The sequence below is a fragment of the Zootoca vivipara genome, chromosome 15 (genome assembly GCF_963506605.1).
Source record: "Zootoca vivipara chromosome 15, rZooViv1.1, whole genome shotgun sequence".
NCBI lineage: Eukaryota > Metazoa > Chordata > Lepidosauria > Squamata > Lacertidae > Zootoca > Zootoca vivipara.
Window position 1 is genome coordinate 15,912,582 of NC_083290.1, and position 16,857 is coordinate 15,929,438.

At 44.1% G+C, this 16,857-nt stretch overlaps 1 protein-coding gene across 1 annotated transcript in view; it reads left to right on the forward strand.

Moving 5' to 3' along the window:
- LOC118097163 (N(G),N(G)-dimethylarginine dimethylaminohydrolase 1) overlaps nucleotides 1-16,857 on the forward strand; it is a 49,068-nt gene that overhangs the window by 12,766 nt on the left and 19,445 nt on the right. Inside the window, exons 2-3 of the mRNA XM_035139845.2 lie at nucleotides 8,075-8,174; nucleotides 15,884-15,957. Coding sequence (XP_034995736.2) covers nucleotides 8,075-8,174; nucleotides 15,884-15,957 — 174 coding nt within the window. The remainder of the gene's footprint in view (nucleotides 1-8,074; nucleotides 8,175-15,883; nucleotides 15,958-16,857) is intronic.

Below are 16,857 nucleotides of genomic sequence, written 5' to 3' on the forward strand. Positions count from 1 at the left end.
ATATGGCAACCCTAATTCAAGATTCAAAGGTTGTTTTGTTAATGATCACTACTGCATTACTAAACAAGCAATGCTTTGGGACTTTGTGCTGGAAAATCACACCCAAATGTTCCAGACCCAGAATGCCAGGTTGCTGAAGTTGCAGTTTGAAGCAGAAGAGTACAATTTGGGGGGGGGACCTCTTAGCTCTTTCCTCATGTATAGGAAAAGAATAAATAAGCTACATATACACAATGCGTGCATAGAATCCTCTTCCCTCTGTAATTGTGCAAGCTCTATTGATGTGACCCTGGCGGCCCCAAGCCCATATCTCTTTAACAGTCCCGATTTGAGCGGGACATTCCAGAATTGCAGAAGCCATCCCGGCTTCTGATTGGATCCTGGAATGCCCCCCTGTCTGGGTGTTGGGCGTTCTGGTATGAGTTGGGTGGCTTGCGCCAGAGCAACCAACCAAAAGCTGCAGTTTTTTTTGCCTCGCATGAATCGGCTTGCTGAGGACCAAATAATGAACGTCCCAAATTTGACCACAGCGGGGTTTGGGAGGGTATTCAAGACATGACAAGGGGCACCAACTTGTAGGAACCGAATCCCTCGCAGAGCACTGGAAATAGCTTGCGCGCATGCGCAAGCATCATTTCCGGCCCACTTCCGGGTCGGAGGAGGCCCGTGCGCATGTGCACAAGCTATTTCCGGTGCTCCTGGGACCTGGAAGTGCGCCGAAAATAGTGTGTGCGCATGCATATGGGCGAACACTCCCCTGCGTTCCCCCACTGTCTGGCCCACCGCACGATTGGCGCTGCAGGCACCGGCCCGAAGCCCAGCAAGTTTGGAGACCTCTGACTTAGCCTTCCTCAAAAAGCTTTCAGTGGCATGCTCAATTTCATTATCTTCCACAATGCAACTATTACAGTATTCGTTTTGGGGGTGTATCCAAACCAGACCATCGTTTTGAGCCAAAGTTCTTGTTTAGTAATTGTGAGAGAATGCAATATATCTTGAGTGTATCAAATATCATTTTAAAAAGCTACAGTTTTGAACCCATTATAACTACAGGCCATTCTCCATTCTGCTGAGCCCGTTTTTCCTCAGATGGGTTTTCTTTAGATATACAACATACCACATCCCTGGAGCATTGGACAGGAAACAATTGTGTAAATTATCTGCATTTATGTAGATTAGAATAAAAGTTAGCAGCTTGCCCAATAAAATCCTGGCTAATCTGCACTCCGATCATCCAAAGCTACTGGTGGCCCTGCAAACTTCTTTCTTTAAGGGGATATACCGGTAGTTAAGATTAAGTTGGTGCGATATTTGTAAAAGGAATAACATCTGGAAGAGAGCTAGATGTTAAAAGAGGATCATTTAAGGCTAGCCTGCATTTTCCAATGAAGTCACTCATGCCCGTGAAGGCAGAATTTACTGCTTTGTGGAATGTGGGTTATTTCCCCCCATGATCAACAAGGGATCCCAGTCAAGATATGAAGCAGCGTTTCCGAGTGATTATCTCTACTCTTGCCGCATCATCTCATTAGGTAGCTATTCCCCACACCACCTCAACGTTTTTTTTAATGATTGTTGTTGTTTAGTCGTGTCCGACTCTTCGTGACCCTATGGACCATAGCACGCCAGGCACTCCTGTCTTCCACTGCCTCCCGCAGTTTGGTCAAACTCATGTTCGTAGCTTCGAGAACACTGTCCAACCATCTCGTCCTCTGTTGTCCCCTTCTAGTGGATCAATGCCTTGTCGTGGTGAAGGGGCTTGAATAACTCAGAGAAGCTATGAGCTATGCCATGCAGGGCCACCCAAGATGGACAGGTCATAGTGGAGAGTTTTGACTAAACGTGATCCACCTGGAGAAGGAACTGGCAAGCCACTCCAGTATCCCTGCCAAGAAAACTCCATGGACAAAGACAACAGGCATACAAAAAGTTTTTAATGATTAGAATTTCCAATTTTTCTAGTGCAGAGCTGGCCATCCATCTCCCATCATCCCTGACCATTAGCCATACTGGGTGGCACTGGTGGGAGTTAGTATTACATATGAAGAACCTCAGATTCCCTACCCCTGCCCCCCAGTACAGTGGTACCTCTGGTTACAAACTTAATTTGTTCCGGAGGTCCGTTCTTAACCTGAAACTGTTCTTAACCTGAAGCACCACTTTAGCTAATGGGTCCTGTTGCCACTGCACCGCCGGAGCACGATTTATGGTCTCATCCTGAAGCAAAGTTCTTAACCTGAGGTACTATTTCTGGGTTAGCGGAGTTTGTAACCTGAAGTGTTTGTAACCCGAGGCACCACTCTAGATAAATAGGTATTGCTGCGCCAGGAAGGTGAGCAGCGTTTCCATGCTCTCTGTTGCGCCAGAAGTGGTTTAGTCATGCTGGCCACATGACCTGGAAAGCTGCCTACGTTTTGAGTCATGGCACATTGACTTACAGTTGCCGTTGCCATTCATGGAGGCGCTTCTGGAAATGCGACACCACTGGCAGAATGAGGATGAGTCAGCCCTTTCTTTGCACGCTGCTATGAGAACAGCTTTAATGAGTGTTCATAATGGCACCCAAAAATAAATAAATAATGCAAGCCCCCTGTTTCCTCTGAATTCTGCATCTGGCATCAGCATTCGCATGACTTATTTCATTCCATGTTACATGGCAGTCCTATCTATGTCATGACTACAGTGTCCGTCATATAAACAGGTCTTTAAGGCTGTCTCCATTGCAATCTTTTGACTCACTTTCAGAAGCCTAATTTTATTCTTGCCCCTGGTTTGCATAGAGTAGTTTTGAAGCATTTTCAACCAGAAGTACAGTTGTTCTAATTAAGAGGAACAGAGAGCACTACTTTGTCAAAAAAAAAAAAGAGAGAGCAAGATTTAGAAGAGTTACCTGGGTGTAAGTCCTATGTGGCATTGAAAAGAGAGACATAGGATTAGTAGACATTTGTGTTTTCTCCAGGCGTCAACTGAGCTGGTGGAATGTACGCAGCTTAGCTTTCCTCTGATTTAATAGTTTCGAAGAGATCGGGGTACATTTTGCCGTAGTGTCTAGCAATGTGAGTTTATTCAGGCCGTTTGGCAGACAACCCTGTGCTAAAACTGTGAATCGCCCATTGTTGGCTGAAACCACTCTAGTGACTAGTTGCTAAGAGATTTATCAAATGTTCACAAAAGCTTAAGGCTGTGTTTGCTCCAAGGAAGGATAGATGTATAAAAACCGAAAGATGTCACCTATTTTCCAAACAAACAACTCCCTTTCTGTTGTTATAAGCTGAAACGTTGGGGAAAGCAAAGTCGCTAATTAACTGGGCAAGCTGGGATATTTCTTGCTGCATGGGATTCGCAGTTCATGATATGCTAGGGAGGAGAAAAATTAACGCAACCCCAGAGTCGGACACGACTGGACCTGATGGTCAGGGGCCCCTTTACCTTTACCTATTTATCTACTTGCACTGAGGTGCTTTCAAACTGCTAGGTTGGCAGAAGCTGGGAGACAGAGCAACGGGAGCTCACCCCATCTCACGTATTCAAAGTGCCAACCCAAAGCGTATGGTCTGTGGCAGACCAACCGAAGACTAATATATGCAGAAGAAGAAGTTAGGAACATTTCAAAAAGTTTAGAGCTGGGATGGAGAGCTTGAGGTCTCCCAGAGGTTGTTATTCTCCCAAGTCCCATCAGCCCCAGCCAGCAAAGCCAATGGCCAGGCATGATGGGCATTGTAGTCCAACAACAATTGGGTGGCCAAAGGTTCTCAGTCCCTGGTTTAGGACAGAAATGTTTTAGGAAACATGGAATCTAGATGGAAATTTGAAGAGGCCCCAATCTAAGAATTGCAGCGTTTAGTCTTGCTCTGATACTGTTTGTATTCTTGCAGGCGTACATACACACAAGTACAAATAAGCTGCCTTTTCCTCCTGCGATATTAAATAAACGTTGCCATTGCATTTCTAGCTTTTCATACTGTATATGAAGCAAGAAGAATCACATCATTCTCGCAGTTAAATTATTATTTAATTCTCCTCCTTTCTGCCTTTGTATTTTAATTAATTTGATAGTAAGGCTTCAGGCAAAGCCTTTTATATTTCCTTTAAACTATTTTTGTAGAGTACCTCATTCATTTTAGGTGCTTTAAACAAACAACACGAAAAACCACGATAATAATTAAAATAAGGGACTCGGCAGTAAACAACACCTAAAGGATATTCTGGGCCCTTTAAAACAGAGCAGCTTGTGATCACTGGAATGGAGCAAGCGTTCTGAATACCTTGCATCAAGCCCAGAACAAATAGCACAGAAATAGCAGTACTGTACAAAGTCAAATCTGACACCTCAGTGTCAGGGGAAAGGAATGCCTCCTGTATGGCTTGATTGTTATCTACATCTTCAAGCGGGTTTATTAGCAATTTAATGGAATATTGGTTATTCAAGGGCAATAGTAGCTCCAGCTGAAATGTCCATTATACTCTCTTTTTACCCATGCACTTTGGAATGAGTAGAATGTGACAGCTGAGCTTTCAGGAAGCTTCATGAATTATAAATACTTTTCATTGCAAAAAAAGGACCAAACATTTACTGGTATTTTGCAGCAAGCTTACACTAATTATCGGCAAAAGTTTTCCATGCCTCCCGCACCTTATTCCCGTATTTCATCATGTACATTTCGACCAGATTTCTCCCTTCCTTCGTCGTTAGGCCTCAGACTTTTTATATTTTTTTCACCCTTGTTCTAAATAATATGCACGTATAAAGCTGTAATCCATTAATGTAATAATCACACAGGCTAAAAATAGCACACACCTAAGTGGCGATGTTGTATGAAGAGCCCTTCACATGCCTGTTTTATAGCTCTTGCGTTAAACGCTTTTCATATTAAAGGAACTGTCAAAAACTGTAGCATGTGTGTGTGTGGGGGTGCTGATAGTGAAACTGATGTGGGGAGCAGAACTGTGAATCCTTATGACTTTATGCTTAGGATTGGTCGAAGGAGAAAGAGAGATCGGTTAAACCAAGCAGAACACCTGAATGTTATGTGCATACAAACATGCTTTGTTCATGGAAGTAACCCAGCCAGATGGGCGGGGTATAAATAATAAAATGGTGGCGGTGGTGATGATGAAGCAAAACAGTTGAACAGTCACATAGGAAAATTAAGAGTTTCACTTACAAATGAGAAAGAAATTCAGATTTGGATGCATGCTGCAAGCTCATGTTTAGAGCTTGAAAACATAACTCACAGAGTTGCTTGAACATCTGTTTGACCTGGAGCAGTAAGGACTGGGCATCCCTGTGGAAGGCAGTGATGGGGCCTCAATACCTAATACATTCATACCTCAGGATATGTCCACTTCATGTTGTGTCTTTTCAGGTTACGGACGTGCCGAACCCGGAAGTCCTGGAACGGGTTACTTCCGGGTTTGGGGTATCCATGACCTGTGTGCATGCGCAGAAGCGCTACATTGCGTCATGCGCATGCGCAGATGCGGCACTTCATGTTGCGGCCCTTTCATGTTGCGAATGGGCCGCCGGAATGGATCCCATTCGCAACATGAAGTACCACCGTACTAGCCTAGAGCATTAACAATTTCCAGTACTGCTGGCTTGTTTGTTTCACTAATAATATCAGGTATTTCTTTAGAGGTGGTGCTAATAGGCTTGTTCAGCATTGCCATTTGTTCTCAAAGAACAGGGTTTAAGGGACAGGGAAATATATTTTTAACATACTTCCCTGTTGTCTATAAGTTCTGAACAAGGCATTCACAGTGGGAGAAATTCAGCCCCCACGGAATGACATTTCACGTCCTGTGTTGGGTTAAGAAAAGAATACTTCTTTGCTGGCCATTTTCTAGAGTGTATGCAAAGACCAGCAGAGCTATGGCTTAAAAAAACAAAACAAAAACATAGATCAGGCATACGGTAGGCAAACTCAGCCCTCCAGATGTTTTGGGACTACAGCTCCCATCATCCCTAGCTAACAGGACCAGTGGTCAGGGATGATGGGAGTTGTAGTCCCAAAACATCTGGAGGGCCGAGTTTGCCTATGCCTGACACAGATCCCGGCATTTGTTCAACGTTTTCAGCTTCAAGCCAATTTTATAAAATATTGTACGCTGTTTGCAGCTAAGAAAATAAAGGATTCATCTCCCTGTTTCTTTTCCCTCCCTCCATTCTGCTCATCAATCTGTCATTTCTGTTCTCATTTTGAAAACATTTGTTTTGTTGCCAGAGGTGAGATAACCGAGTACCAATAAATAACTTTTTAAGAAATGGCTTTCATTTAAAGCACAAATGTGGAAGGGATAGATGTTTTGCATATAGCAGCTGAGGCAGTTCTGATATTATAAGCCCATTCTCCACTGCACCGACCACCCAATTCCTTGAGCAGTTTAGCGACTCTAAAGTAAGAGGGTTGGACTCAGGCCCGGCGGTGCGGGGCGCCAGAGCGCTGCACGGCAAAGCCGTGCTGCGCGCTACGAGGGCACCGGAGCAATCTCAGCGCCAGGGCGCCCCACCTGCTTGAGACGGCCCTGGTTGGACTTCCCTTCCAACTTTACAGTTCTATGATTAGATGCTTCTAAGGAAGGATAAATTGACTCAAGGGCTTCAGTATTTGATCTGGGCACAGGGGTACCTAAGTTAAGTTCAGGCTCAGTTAAACGGCTCGGGTTCAATGCCTTCCTGGTCATACTCCGTTCTGTCTGCGACACTGCTGGAATCTGAGGTCATGAAGGTTTTCCTGTTGAAATCTTCTCCCCCACCCCTGACGCTGCTAATAGTCCACTGCAGGCAGTTGGGGTGGGGGGAGAAGAGACAAGTATAATGGGGTTACATTGTGCCCATTAGCAACTGGGGGTGGTCATTTTGAGCAGAAAGCAGTGATGCAGGGAGAAAAGAATTAACCTTCATTGTGCTCTCATATTTATCATCTATCTATCTATCGGGGACGCGGGTGGCGCTGTGGGTTAAACCACAGATCCTAGGGCTTGCCGATCAGAAGGTCAGTGGTTCGAATCCTCGTGACGGGGTGAGCTCCCGTTGCTCGGTCCCAGTTCCTGCCAACCTAGCAGTTTTGAAAGCACGTCAAAATGCAAGTAGATAAATAGGAACCGCTACAGCGGGAAGGTAAACGACGTTTCCGTGCGCTGCTCTGGTTCGCCAGAAGCGGCTTTGTCATGCTGGCCACATGACCTGGAAGCTATATGCCGGCTCCCTCGGCCAATAATGCGAGATGAGTGCGCAACCTCAGAGTCGGTCATGACTGGACCTAATGGTCAGGGGTCCCTTTACCTTTATATTTCTATCATCTATCTATATCTGGTCACAGTTATTCAGTGTTACACCTAGCTTTCACCCAGAGAGAGAGAGAGATATTTTAAAGTTTGAAATGGTTCATAATATTATTAATGGGCATCGAACTCAGCTCATGGCTTAGGGTTTTTTAAAATGAACTCACTGTTTTCTACCACTGCACTCAATTTTTTTTATGAGTGAATTTTTTTTTTAAGTCTAGTTCATATTGATTCAATATTTAAGCTTTGACACTTGCAGCCGAATAGATTTTTTTGAAGAATTATGGCCTGTCTTATGAGTTCTCTCACTACTTAAATTCATCTGTCTCATCTCTCCTGTACAAGGAGGTTAAACGAATCTCCACTTAATCTCAGCCAATTCACTTGGTATTGCTATGCCATCACAGGCAGCGGAGACATTTGCTTTCTCCTATTCACATAATTGTTTTGCTCACTTTTTCTCAATTGCCATGCCAGAAGTTTTCCTGGTTTATTAGCATTTTCAAAAAAATCTGTTTTGTTTTCTTAATTTTCCATGCTATTTCTTCACTAATTAAAACTTTCCTAATGACACCAATCACCAGTGTGGTTATGCCAGATTGAAAGTTGGTTCTCTAAACTTGGCTTAAAAAGTATATCACCATAAATTTCCAGACATCTCTTTTCAGTCTGATTTGTGGATGTTCCAGTACAGCAGATACAAAGCCGAACAATGTTCATGGTTCAAAACTGTGCCTAGGGCTGCAGCCTTTAAATGAAATTCTAAAATGTGTCCTTTTCCAAACAGGTTGAAGTAATGAAGAGAGCGCTTGAAAGCCTTAACCTGAACATTGTAGAGATGACAGATGAACATGCAACCCTAGATGGAGGAGATGTTTTATTTACAGGTACAGTAAAATAAAATACGAAACTCTGCCACTTAATGTTTCGGCTGCACAGACACCATTTCCAGTTTCTCCTTACATTTTCATTAGTTAATTTGCAGTAACATGAGACTTTGAACACAGGAAATAATTTCCTAATGCAATAAAATTCCTGACATCAGAATGACAAGCGAATTAGGAGAAGTAAACTAAGTTTGTTGTTGTTTATTTAATTTCCCTTCCTCCCAAAGGGGCCTGAGATGGCAAAGCAGCAAGACGACAAAGTTACAAACAAAACAAAAGCATTAATAATATCTAAAAACAATTTAAAAGTGCTATCAACAGGAGTTGCTCATATCACACAGGTGCCCCGAGTTTCTGTGTGCATGTTTATTAGTCTGCTTTATTTAATAGGTTGCTTGGGAAAAATAATGTTAGTACAGTCGTACCTTGAAAGCCTTGCGAGATGAACATTTTGGCTCCCGAACTCTGCAAACCTGGTAGTGATTGTTCTAGTTTGCGAACGTTCTTTGGAACCCAAACATCCATCGTGACTTCCGATTGGCTGCAGCAGCGTCCTGCAGCCAATCGGAAGCCACGCCTTGGTTCCCAAACGTTTTGGAAGTTAGAACAGGCTTCTGGAGTGGATTCCATTCGACTTCCGAGGTACGACTGTATTAAGATTGCACCAAAGGTCAATTATCCAGGCCCCGCTGCTCTTTGTGTGGCGATACCCCGATCCCTCCCAGAGTAAATAAGGACACTGGACAAATTGCATAAGGTTAATGGGCATTAAAAGGCCACAACTTTATTGATTACGGATGTAGAGAGGTATTGGCATAGGCATTGGATCTAACAGTCTATATCCGACTCCAGCCCGTTCTGCTGGCAGTCTGTGAAGGGTTAACCACCGTTGGGCGAGTCCTGCGATGCACATCAACTAGGACTCACCCTGGGGCCACCGCTAGGGGCCGTGCCTTTTGGCCCTCACCTACCACGGCTTCGGACTAGGCCACGCCCCGGACTCCTTAAGGGAGTACCCTTCAGCATTTTGGGGGAGGTGATGGCAGCAACCTCCCCCCCACCTGTAACCTTTCAGCGATAATCCAATGCCTACCGCCAATCGAGCCCAACGGGCTCGCCGCCAATACCCCTACAGCCGTGACCAATACCTATTAGCAAAAGAAATGTCGACAAGCCAAACAATATTTCCCTCATTCGAGAGGTTCGCGCCATCAACACGGAACAGGGACGCCTTGCAGTCATATGACTCCAGCCCACTGTGCTGGAAGTCTGTGAAGGGTTAACCAACGTTGGTAAGGGTTAACCATCGTTGGGTGAGTCCTGCGATGCATATCAACTAGGACTCGCCCTGGGGCCTCGCAGCATCTTATGGCTGGCTACAAGATAGTTTTTTGTCCATTCAAGGCTGACACCTTTCTGGCCACTGCCAGATCCACGAACACCCTTGATGTACGCCATCATATGACTCCAGCCCGCAGTGCTGGCAGTCTGTGAAGGGTTAACCACCGTTGGGTGAGTCCTGTGATGCACATCAACTAGGACTCACCCTGTGGCCTCGCAGCATCCTATGGCTGGGTGCAAGATAGTTTGTCCATCCAAGGCTGAAGCTGTTCTGGCCACTGCCGGAACCAAGAACTTCCTCGATTTATCAATAGCAGAGGGGTTTGAAAGTCGCACAGAAATGCATCTCTCCAGCAGTGAAGAGCAAAGAAAGTCGAGATTTTTGAAAGGGCAGCCACCAGTTCAACAAAGTCTGTCAAATCTTCAATGCAAATCAACACATTTACAGTAAGCCAAATCATTTCCACTGCATTTCCAAGAAAACGGGTATATTGCGAGGTGGACCTGGCCTACGCAGCTGGCAGGAGTTCGTCCAGCACATCCATCCCCTTGTAAACCAGGAAAATTTGACCCGTGGAGGTAGCCCCAAACTGGGACGCAATCTCCAATCATGGTCGCGCGCCCGACCCCGGTGCATGGTACTGTGATCGACCATCCAGATATTCACCATATTATCTCCTGAGAACAAAGCAAAAGAACGTACCGTAAGTGATTTGTCAAACTCAACTACTTAGTCACATTGTGCGGCGGAGGTGACCCTTGTAAGCTTTGGACTTCCAGTGACCGAAATCTTTTATTCTCTCCGGTGAGAGGCCCTTGTGTACCACTGCTGTAGCAGACCCAATTCGAAAGGAATACACGCTGGAACCTTTCCCTCTCCGGTCCGTTTTTGATTGATAAATGTGAAGCAATAATTATGAATCGGATAGTGTTAGGTCAGATAACAGAGTGCCTTTGGCAGACTGGTCGGGGGCGGAGGGCTCACAAACCCATCTTGATGGATGAGGAAAGGCCCAGGCGTGGGTGTCCTCAACTGAAGGAATCGCATGGCGTCCTTCACAGATTCTTATTCAATTTATAAGCTAAGAGAGGAATAGCGGCCGTCAGACTAGTAAAATTCTTAACCACACGCTCAGGTTACCCAGTCAGGCAAGGTATTAAAGCACCTGATCTGCGGTGGGAGGGAAAACAAAGGTTTTGAACCGAAAGTAAATGAAATCAGCCATAAGAGTGGACCGAGCCAATATGCCACTACTCCCACAGCCCATCGAGGCAAGGCATCGCGATGCCATTAGTAACCCCAGGAATAAATGTGCTGGGAAGGTGAAGAGAAACTTAAGGTGAAGCTGCACGATTGCACGGAGTGAGAGTGACATCATCTTGGACTGCTTTTCAAGGGCACCGATGACAGCTCAATTATCCATCCCAAAGCAAACGTGGTGATCTCTGAAGTCCTCCATCCTGGGTGAACTGGAACTATTATGAAAGAAACTTCCAAAGGTTAAATAGCATGTAATAATACCCAGGCTAGCCGAAAGGCCACCAAGTCTGACACCAATGATTTTGGACTTAAGTCCCATCTTAAGGCAAAACTGCACAAATGCACGCAGCGGGAGCAACATCCTCTTGGAACTCAACGCCTGTTCTTCCGGGACACAGATGACAGCGCGACTATCAATCCAAAGACAAACGCAGAGATCTCTGAAGTCCTTCATACCAGGTGAAGTGCCACTACTATGAGAAGAAACTTGAAAAGGTTAAATTGTATGTAATCACCAACTTCACGCGCCCACTGGTGTCTGTGGAGCCCTGCTTGAACCTGATCATATGGAAAGCATTACAAATTGTTCTGCCAGAGAGATACCCCGTTGTAGAGATCCAGTAAGTTAAGCCAGGAGTACACCCATATGAAGAGGAATGAAGTCCAAATGGCCGGCCCGGCTTGTGAAGTTCAAGAGACCCCAGGGCCCAAGACAAGGCGATAGAAAGCACAAATTGCGATAGAAGCTTTGCTGTTGTTTTTTAATTATTACTACTATTACATATGTATTATTGCTATAGTAGCAGTAGTCCAATTATAACTGATACACGGAAGATATTTGTGATTGTCAATATCAGCACGGTGCTTACTATTATTATTACATATTGAAATTATTATAATCATTATTAATGGTGCACTTCTCCTTTCTTATCTAAAGCACTACTTCTACTGCCATCAATGTGAACAACAAATGGGCAGAATGTACACAGGCAATTTACAGGAAAGGAGTGGGTTAATCAGGAACCAAGTATAGACACAGCCTGACGAGTCCATGTGGTTCTAATCAAATAAGAAGATTGCAAACCGATATTGCTTTCGCTGAAGTAGTCACGAAACAGTAAGATAGTAAGGAGGCGGCCCAACAGTTTGGTGCGACACACAGCTTAAATTACTGAAAAGCTTAAGTCTAATACATGAAGGGTTTGTTTGGTTTCTTCTCTCTTTTTTTAATTATGCAAACATTACCACAATAATAATGCACAAAAGGCATCGATCAGTATTGCTCATACTGGACCACAACCGAGAATCTGTAAGCGACCCTATTGAGTGCAATCCAACAGGCCAAAACTGTTAATGCAATTAGGACAATCCAAGTGAAAATGAGTTTATATTATTATTATTATTAAATCTTCATTTATTTATTTGTTATTATTAATTATTATTATTATTATTATTATTATTATTATTATTATTATTATTACTAGAAGTCAGGGACAATAAAGGTAGTAGTGGATCCGAAAAAATGCGTTCCACCGGAGCAATGAAAGCCTAAATAAATCCAGTTATTTTAAACAAAGCATATTGCTCTGTTCGCAACTTAATATTTTAAGCATGACACTCAGTAGCACTAGCCAGGCTTTGAAACTGAGTAATAAATCGGACAATTTTTCTATGTTTCTGCACCGATATTTCAAATTATTGTACTAGACAGGAAAAACCAAAGAAATTGATATTAAAAGAGGTTTTCAGCACAACTAGAATGGGAACCTGAAGGACATCTAGTCCAACCCCCCGCAATGCAGGGATATGCAGCTTTCAAACAGGGATCAGACCTGCCACATTGGTATTACAAACACGCACTTCAGGTGATGACAGTGAATGGTGGTTTTAAATTAATTGTGCCGATGCGAATTGATTAACTCAAGATGAACTGAGAATAGTGAGCCTAAACAGTTGGAAGGGACCCAGAGGGTCATCCTGAAATTGCAATGCAGAATATGATAGTGGCCCATGTAGGGATAAAAACCCCACGACCTCGGAGTCCACCGAACCGAGGTCTGACAAGGTGAGCTAACTGCTACTAGTCAGAGATAAGCAGAGCAGTTTCCCAACAACGAAATTGACCCTCGCGAATGCAAATAAAGTAACACGAAATGTAATCAATCAAGAAAGTAAATGAACAAAACAGTTACACCAAGCCATTCCCCTGTTATTGAGATTACCCGAGGTGAATACAGTGGTACCTCGGTTTAAGAACACTATTGGTTCCGGAAGTCTGTACTTAACCTGAAGCGTCCTTAACCTGAAGTGAACTTTACCATTGAAAGTAATGGAAAGTGGATTAATCCGTTCCAGACAGGTCCGTGGAGTACTTAAACCGAAAGTACTCAAACCGAAGTGCACTCAAAACCGAGGTATGAGTGTAGATGGCTAAAAGCAAGCTAATTAACTTGAAATGAGCGAGCACATCCCCCCAGCTTCACTAACAATTAATTCCTATGATAAATCAAATTGTTGTGAAGTAAAATGAAAGATCCCATGGTGAATCGAATTGTTGTGAAGTCAAATGACCATAGGCCCCAGCTAACCTAAAGAATATTGTAAATGCATCTTGAATAAGACTAGCAGATATCCGCAAGCCTGAAGTAAAACTAGGCCAACTTAAAACGCAAAGCAACTGCAAATTAATGTAACTCATAACGTAAGAGATCCCAATCTGTTGTATACTAGGATTCCTTATGATGAAATTTCCATAAAAGATATTGGATTAACTAAGCTAAATGTGTGGTACCATGAACAGAGACAGTAATAATCAAACCACAGCTTTAAAAGAGGCTAAAGGCAGTAAACACTGTTTATAAGCAAATGAAACACTGAATAAAACTCCAGGGGGGGGGTAAAAGGTGGTATTTAAATTAATTGTGTTGATGTGAATTAATTAACTCAAAATGAACTGAGCATAATAAGCATAGGGGAAAGGACTTGTTGTTATTGTTGTTGTTGTTATTTTTTCTCGTATTTGTTGTGATAAAGTGTTGAGTTTCTTCTTTTTGTAAAACTAATAAAATATGTATATGTATATAAAAGAGCACAATAAGCGTAAGCAGTTGGAAGGGGCCCAGAGGATCATCCTGAAATTGGCAGTTGTCGCTTTGATTGCTAGGACACAAAGCATCGTAGAATTGGAAGGGAACCTTAGGGTGACCTAGCTCAACCCCCTGCCATTCATGAATGCTGCCCACAGTTGGTGTTATTTTATATATATATATATATTCTTATTAAATATTATTATTCTTATAAATTATTACTATTCTCATTATTATTATTATTATTATTATTATTATTATTATTATTATTTTGTGGGGGGGCTGGCATGAACCTGACCCGTTAATGATTGCTGCCCTGCAAGCCTGCAGTAGAAAACTAGGCCGGGGTTGTCCCTCCTAATATGGCCACCGAAGTGAGGCGAAGCCACACTCAAAATGGCGCCGAGCACGTGCGCAAATGTAACATGGCAGTCCACGTTACCCTGGTAACCGATAACAACTAAGCAAAATTAAGCCGAGCTAATGAAAACAGCAGAGGCCGGCACACACACACACCCTGCTCAAACTCTCGGCTCAAGCCAATGAACATCAGACAACGCTGTAAACGTAAAATATAAATACAGTACTTGTAACTTGTAAGCAAGATGATGTCTCCAAAATAAGCCTTGGACGGGCGGCTTGACCTGGCGGCAACGGAGGGCGGCTGGAGGCGAGCCCTGGAAGCGCGACTGCGGCGGTAGGCCCTGCGGCTGACCTGAAGGCAACGGAGGGCGGCTGGAGGCGAGCCTTGGAAGCGTGCGCGAAAGCGCCAGCGCTGCGATCAGCTGCAGCTCGGCTCTATAAACTGCTGTTCTGTGGCGCTCGGGAAGCCCCAGAAGCTCCGAGCGCAGAGCAAGCAGAGAGGCGACTGGGCGGGAGGCGCCCAGAGCGTTGAGGCACAAGGGAGCGGTGGCTGCGAGCCCGGCGGCTGCGGAGGCAGCCGCGGGCAAGCGCCAATCGCCCAAGCACGGCGGTGGCGGCGCGCCGGCGGCGGAGACGGCCGTGGCGAGTGAGAAAAGAGCCGCCAGCAAGCGAAACTTCTTGTTGAAGTTAACAGCAGCTGCCCGACCAGCTGCCCGTGGCCGACCAGCTGCTACTCAGCGCTGCAGGCTGGAACCGCCAAGCACCTGGAAGATAGAAAAACAACAAGAAGCAATTAAAAGGGGTGTTCTCCAATGAAGAAAAAGCGAAGCGGCTGGGATCAGGAAAGAGACTGAATCCCAGCCGCGCGCTCGCTTAAATTAGCGAGCCATGCCCCCTTGGAGCGTCCCAATTGGGCACGCCAAGGGAGCGCCGCGTCTGGGAGCCAGCCAATGGGCTGTGAGAATGGCACTCATTCTCCCAGCGCGTGCTCGGGCTCGTGGCCCGCCCACAACCTCACCTCCTTCTACGTCGGAAGTGACTTTCTCATTGCCGTTGCTGCTTGTGCACCTGCCTTTTTTGAGCCTAGTGAGCAGTGCAATGTTGAACAAAGAAGGAATGGGAACCTCCAGATACCTTGGGCTCTCTCTCAGTTGCTGTCTCTGGGAGTTTATGCTGATTTTGCACAGAAGGAGGGTCAAGTGAATGGGCAGCAAAAGTGATGGGAAAAAGGCTGGCTTCACCCTGAGATGAGTAGCTCATTGAGATGATCGTGCCCACACAACCAAGGTGCAGCACAGATTACTGTGCTGATCTCAAAAGGACAGGAGACCAGGCAAGAACAATAGTACTTTTCAAAGGGTCCAGTGCCTTATTTCTATGTATGTATAAGCCTTCTGGCTTTTTGGAGTAGTTATCCTTTTGTCTATCTGAAGGAGGTGATGATGTTATACTTGTAAGTTACAATTTCTAAAAAAAATTAAAACTATACAGTAATTAAACTTGATATTGCAAGATTGTGTGTGTATGTTTTCAAAGGACATTTCTTTGGTCAGTTTACTTACTCAAATGCTGTTAACTTCAACAAGATTGGACAAAAACAGTAGATTATCTTACTGCATATGAACTCAATCATGCCTGTTAATATTTTCTTTCCTCAGGCAGGGAATTTTTTGTTGGTCTTTCAAAGCGGACCAATCGACGTGGTGCAGAAATTCTGGCAGACACCTTTAAGGTGAGCAGAGTAGCAGGTTGACCTTCGGATGAGGAGTCCAGTGAGTGGTAAAGTTTTGCATACTGTGTAAAAGGAAGGAGCCAAGAAATATGCCAGTACTGAGGCATCTTCTGTGGAGAATTCAAGGCATCAACACAGTGCAAGGACTAAATACAAATGAGAGAGATTACTACAGCTCTGTGCTATAATATCATATTTATTTTTTGTTAGTCACTTTCAAAAAAAAACAACGGGGTGGGGTGGGGGGCAACATTACCTTGAAGTGCATGAATGATCTTGTACCTTACCTGATTCTGAGGCTGTGAGGCTGGAAAATGGATTGTTCATCTTTTCTTACTTCATTTTTACACTATAAATAAAATTCTGCTGAGGCATACAGTGTCATTGGAGGATAGAGGACAGAGTGCTTGTCTTAAATTGCTGAGACCTAGGTTCAAAGGTCCATCGCACCATGAAACTCGCTGGGTTTTGGTGAGTCATGGTGACAAGGCATGGTTCCATGAGAACTTGGGGAAAAAGTGAGAAAAATATATAATTGAGAAACATGTCTTATGCTGCAATCATATGCACCAGGTACTGGGAATAAAGTCCATTGAATTGTACTGGACTTAAGTCCAAATAAACATGCATATGATTTGCAGGTTACAGCTCTTCATTTTGATTAAAAAGTGTTCGGCATTCCTGAAAAGCTGGTGTTTCAATATTTCTTCTTTGTCTGAACCTGCTTGTTCAGTCTGAATTTTTAAGCAGACTGACCTAATTTGCACATCCCAGACACTAATTGGAACATGATTATACTTATGATTTCCCCACTGCTCTGAGTGTTGCAATCCAGAAACATTCCAAAGTCATTTTTTAAAAAATTTGACTATTTTAGAAATGCATATTTTAAATGAGTAT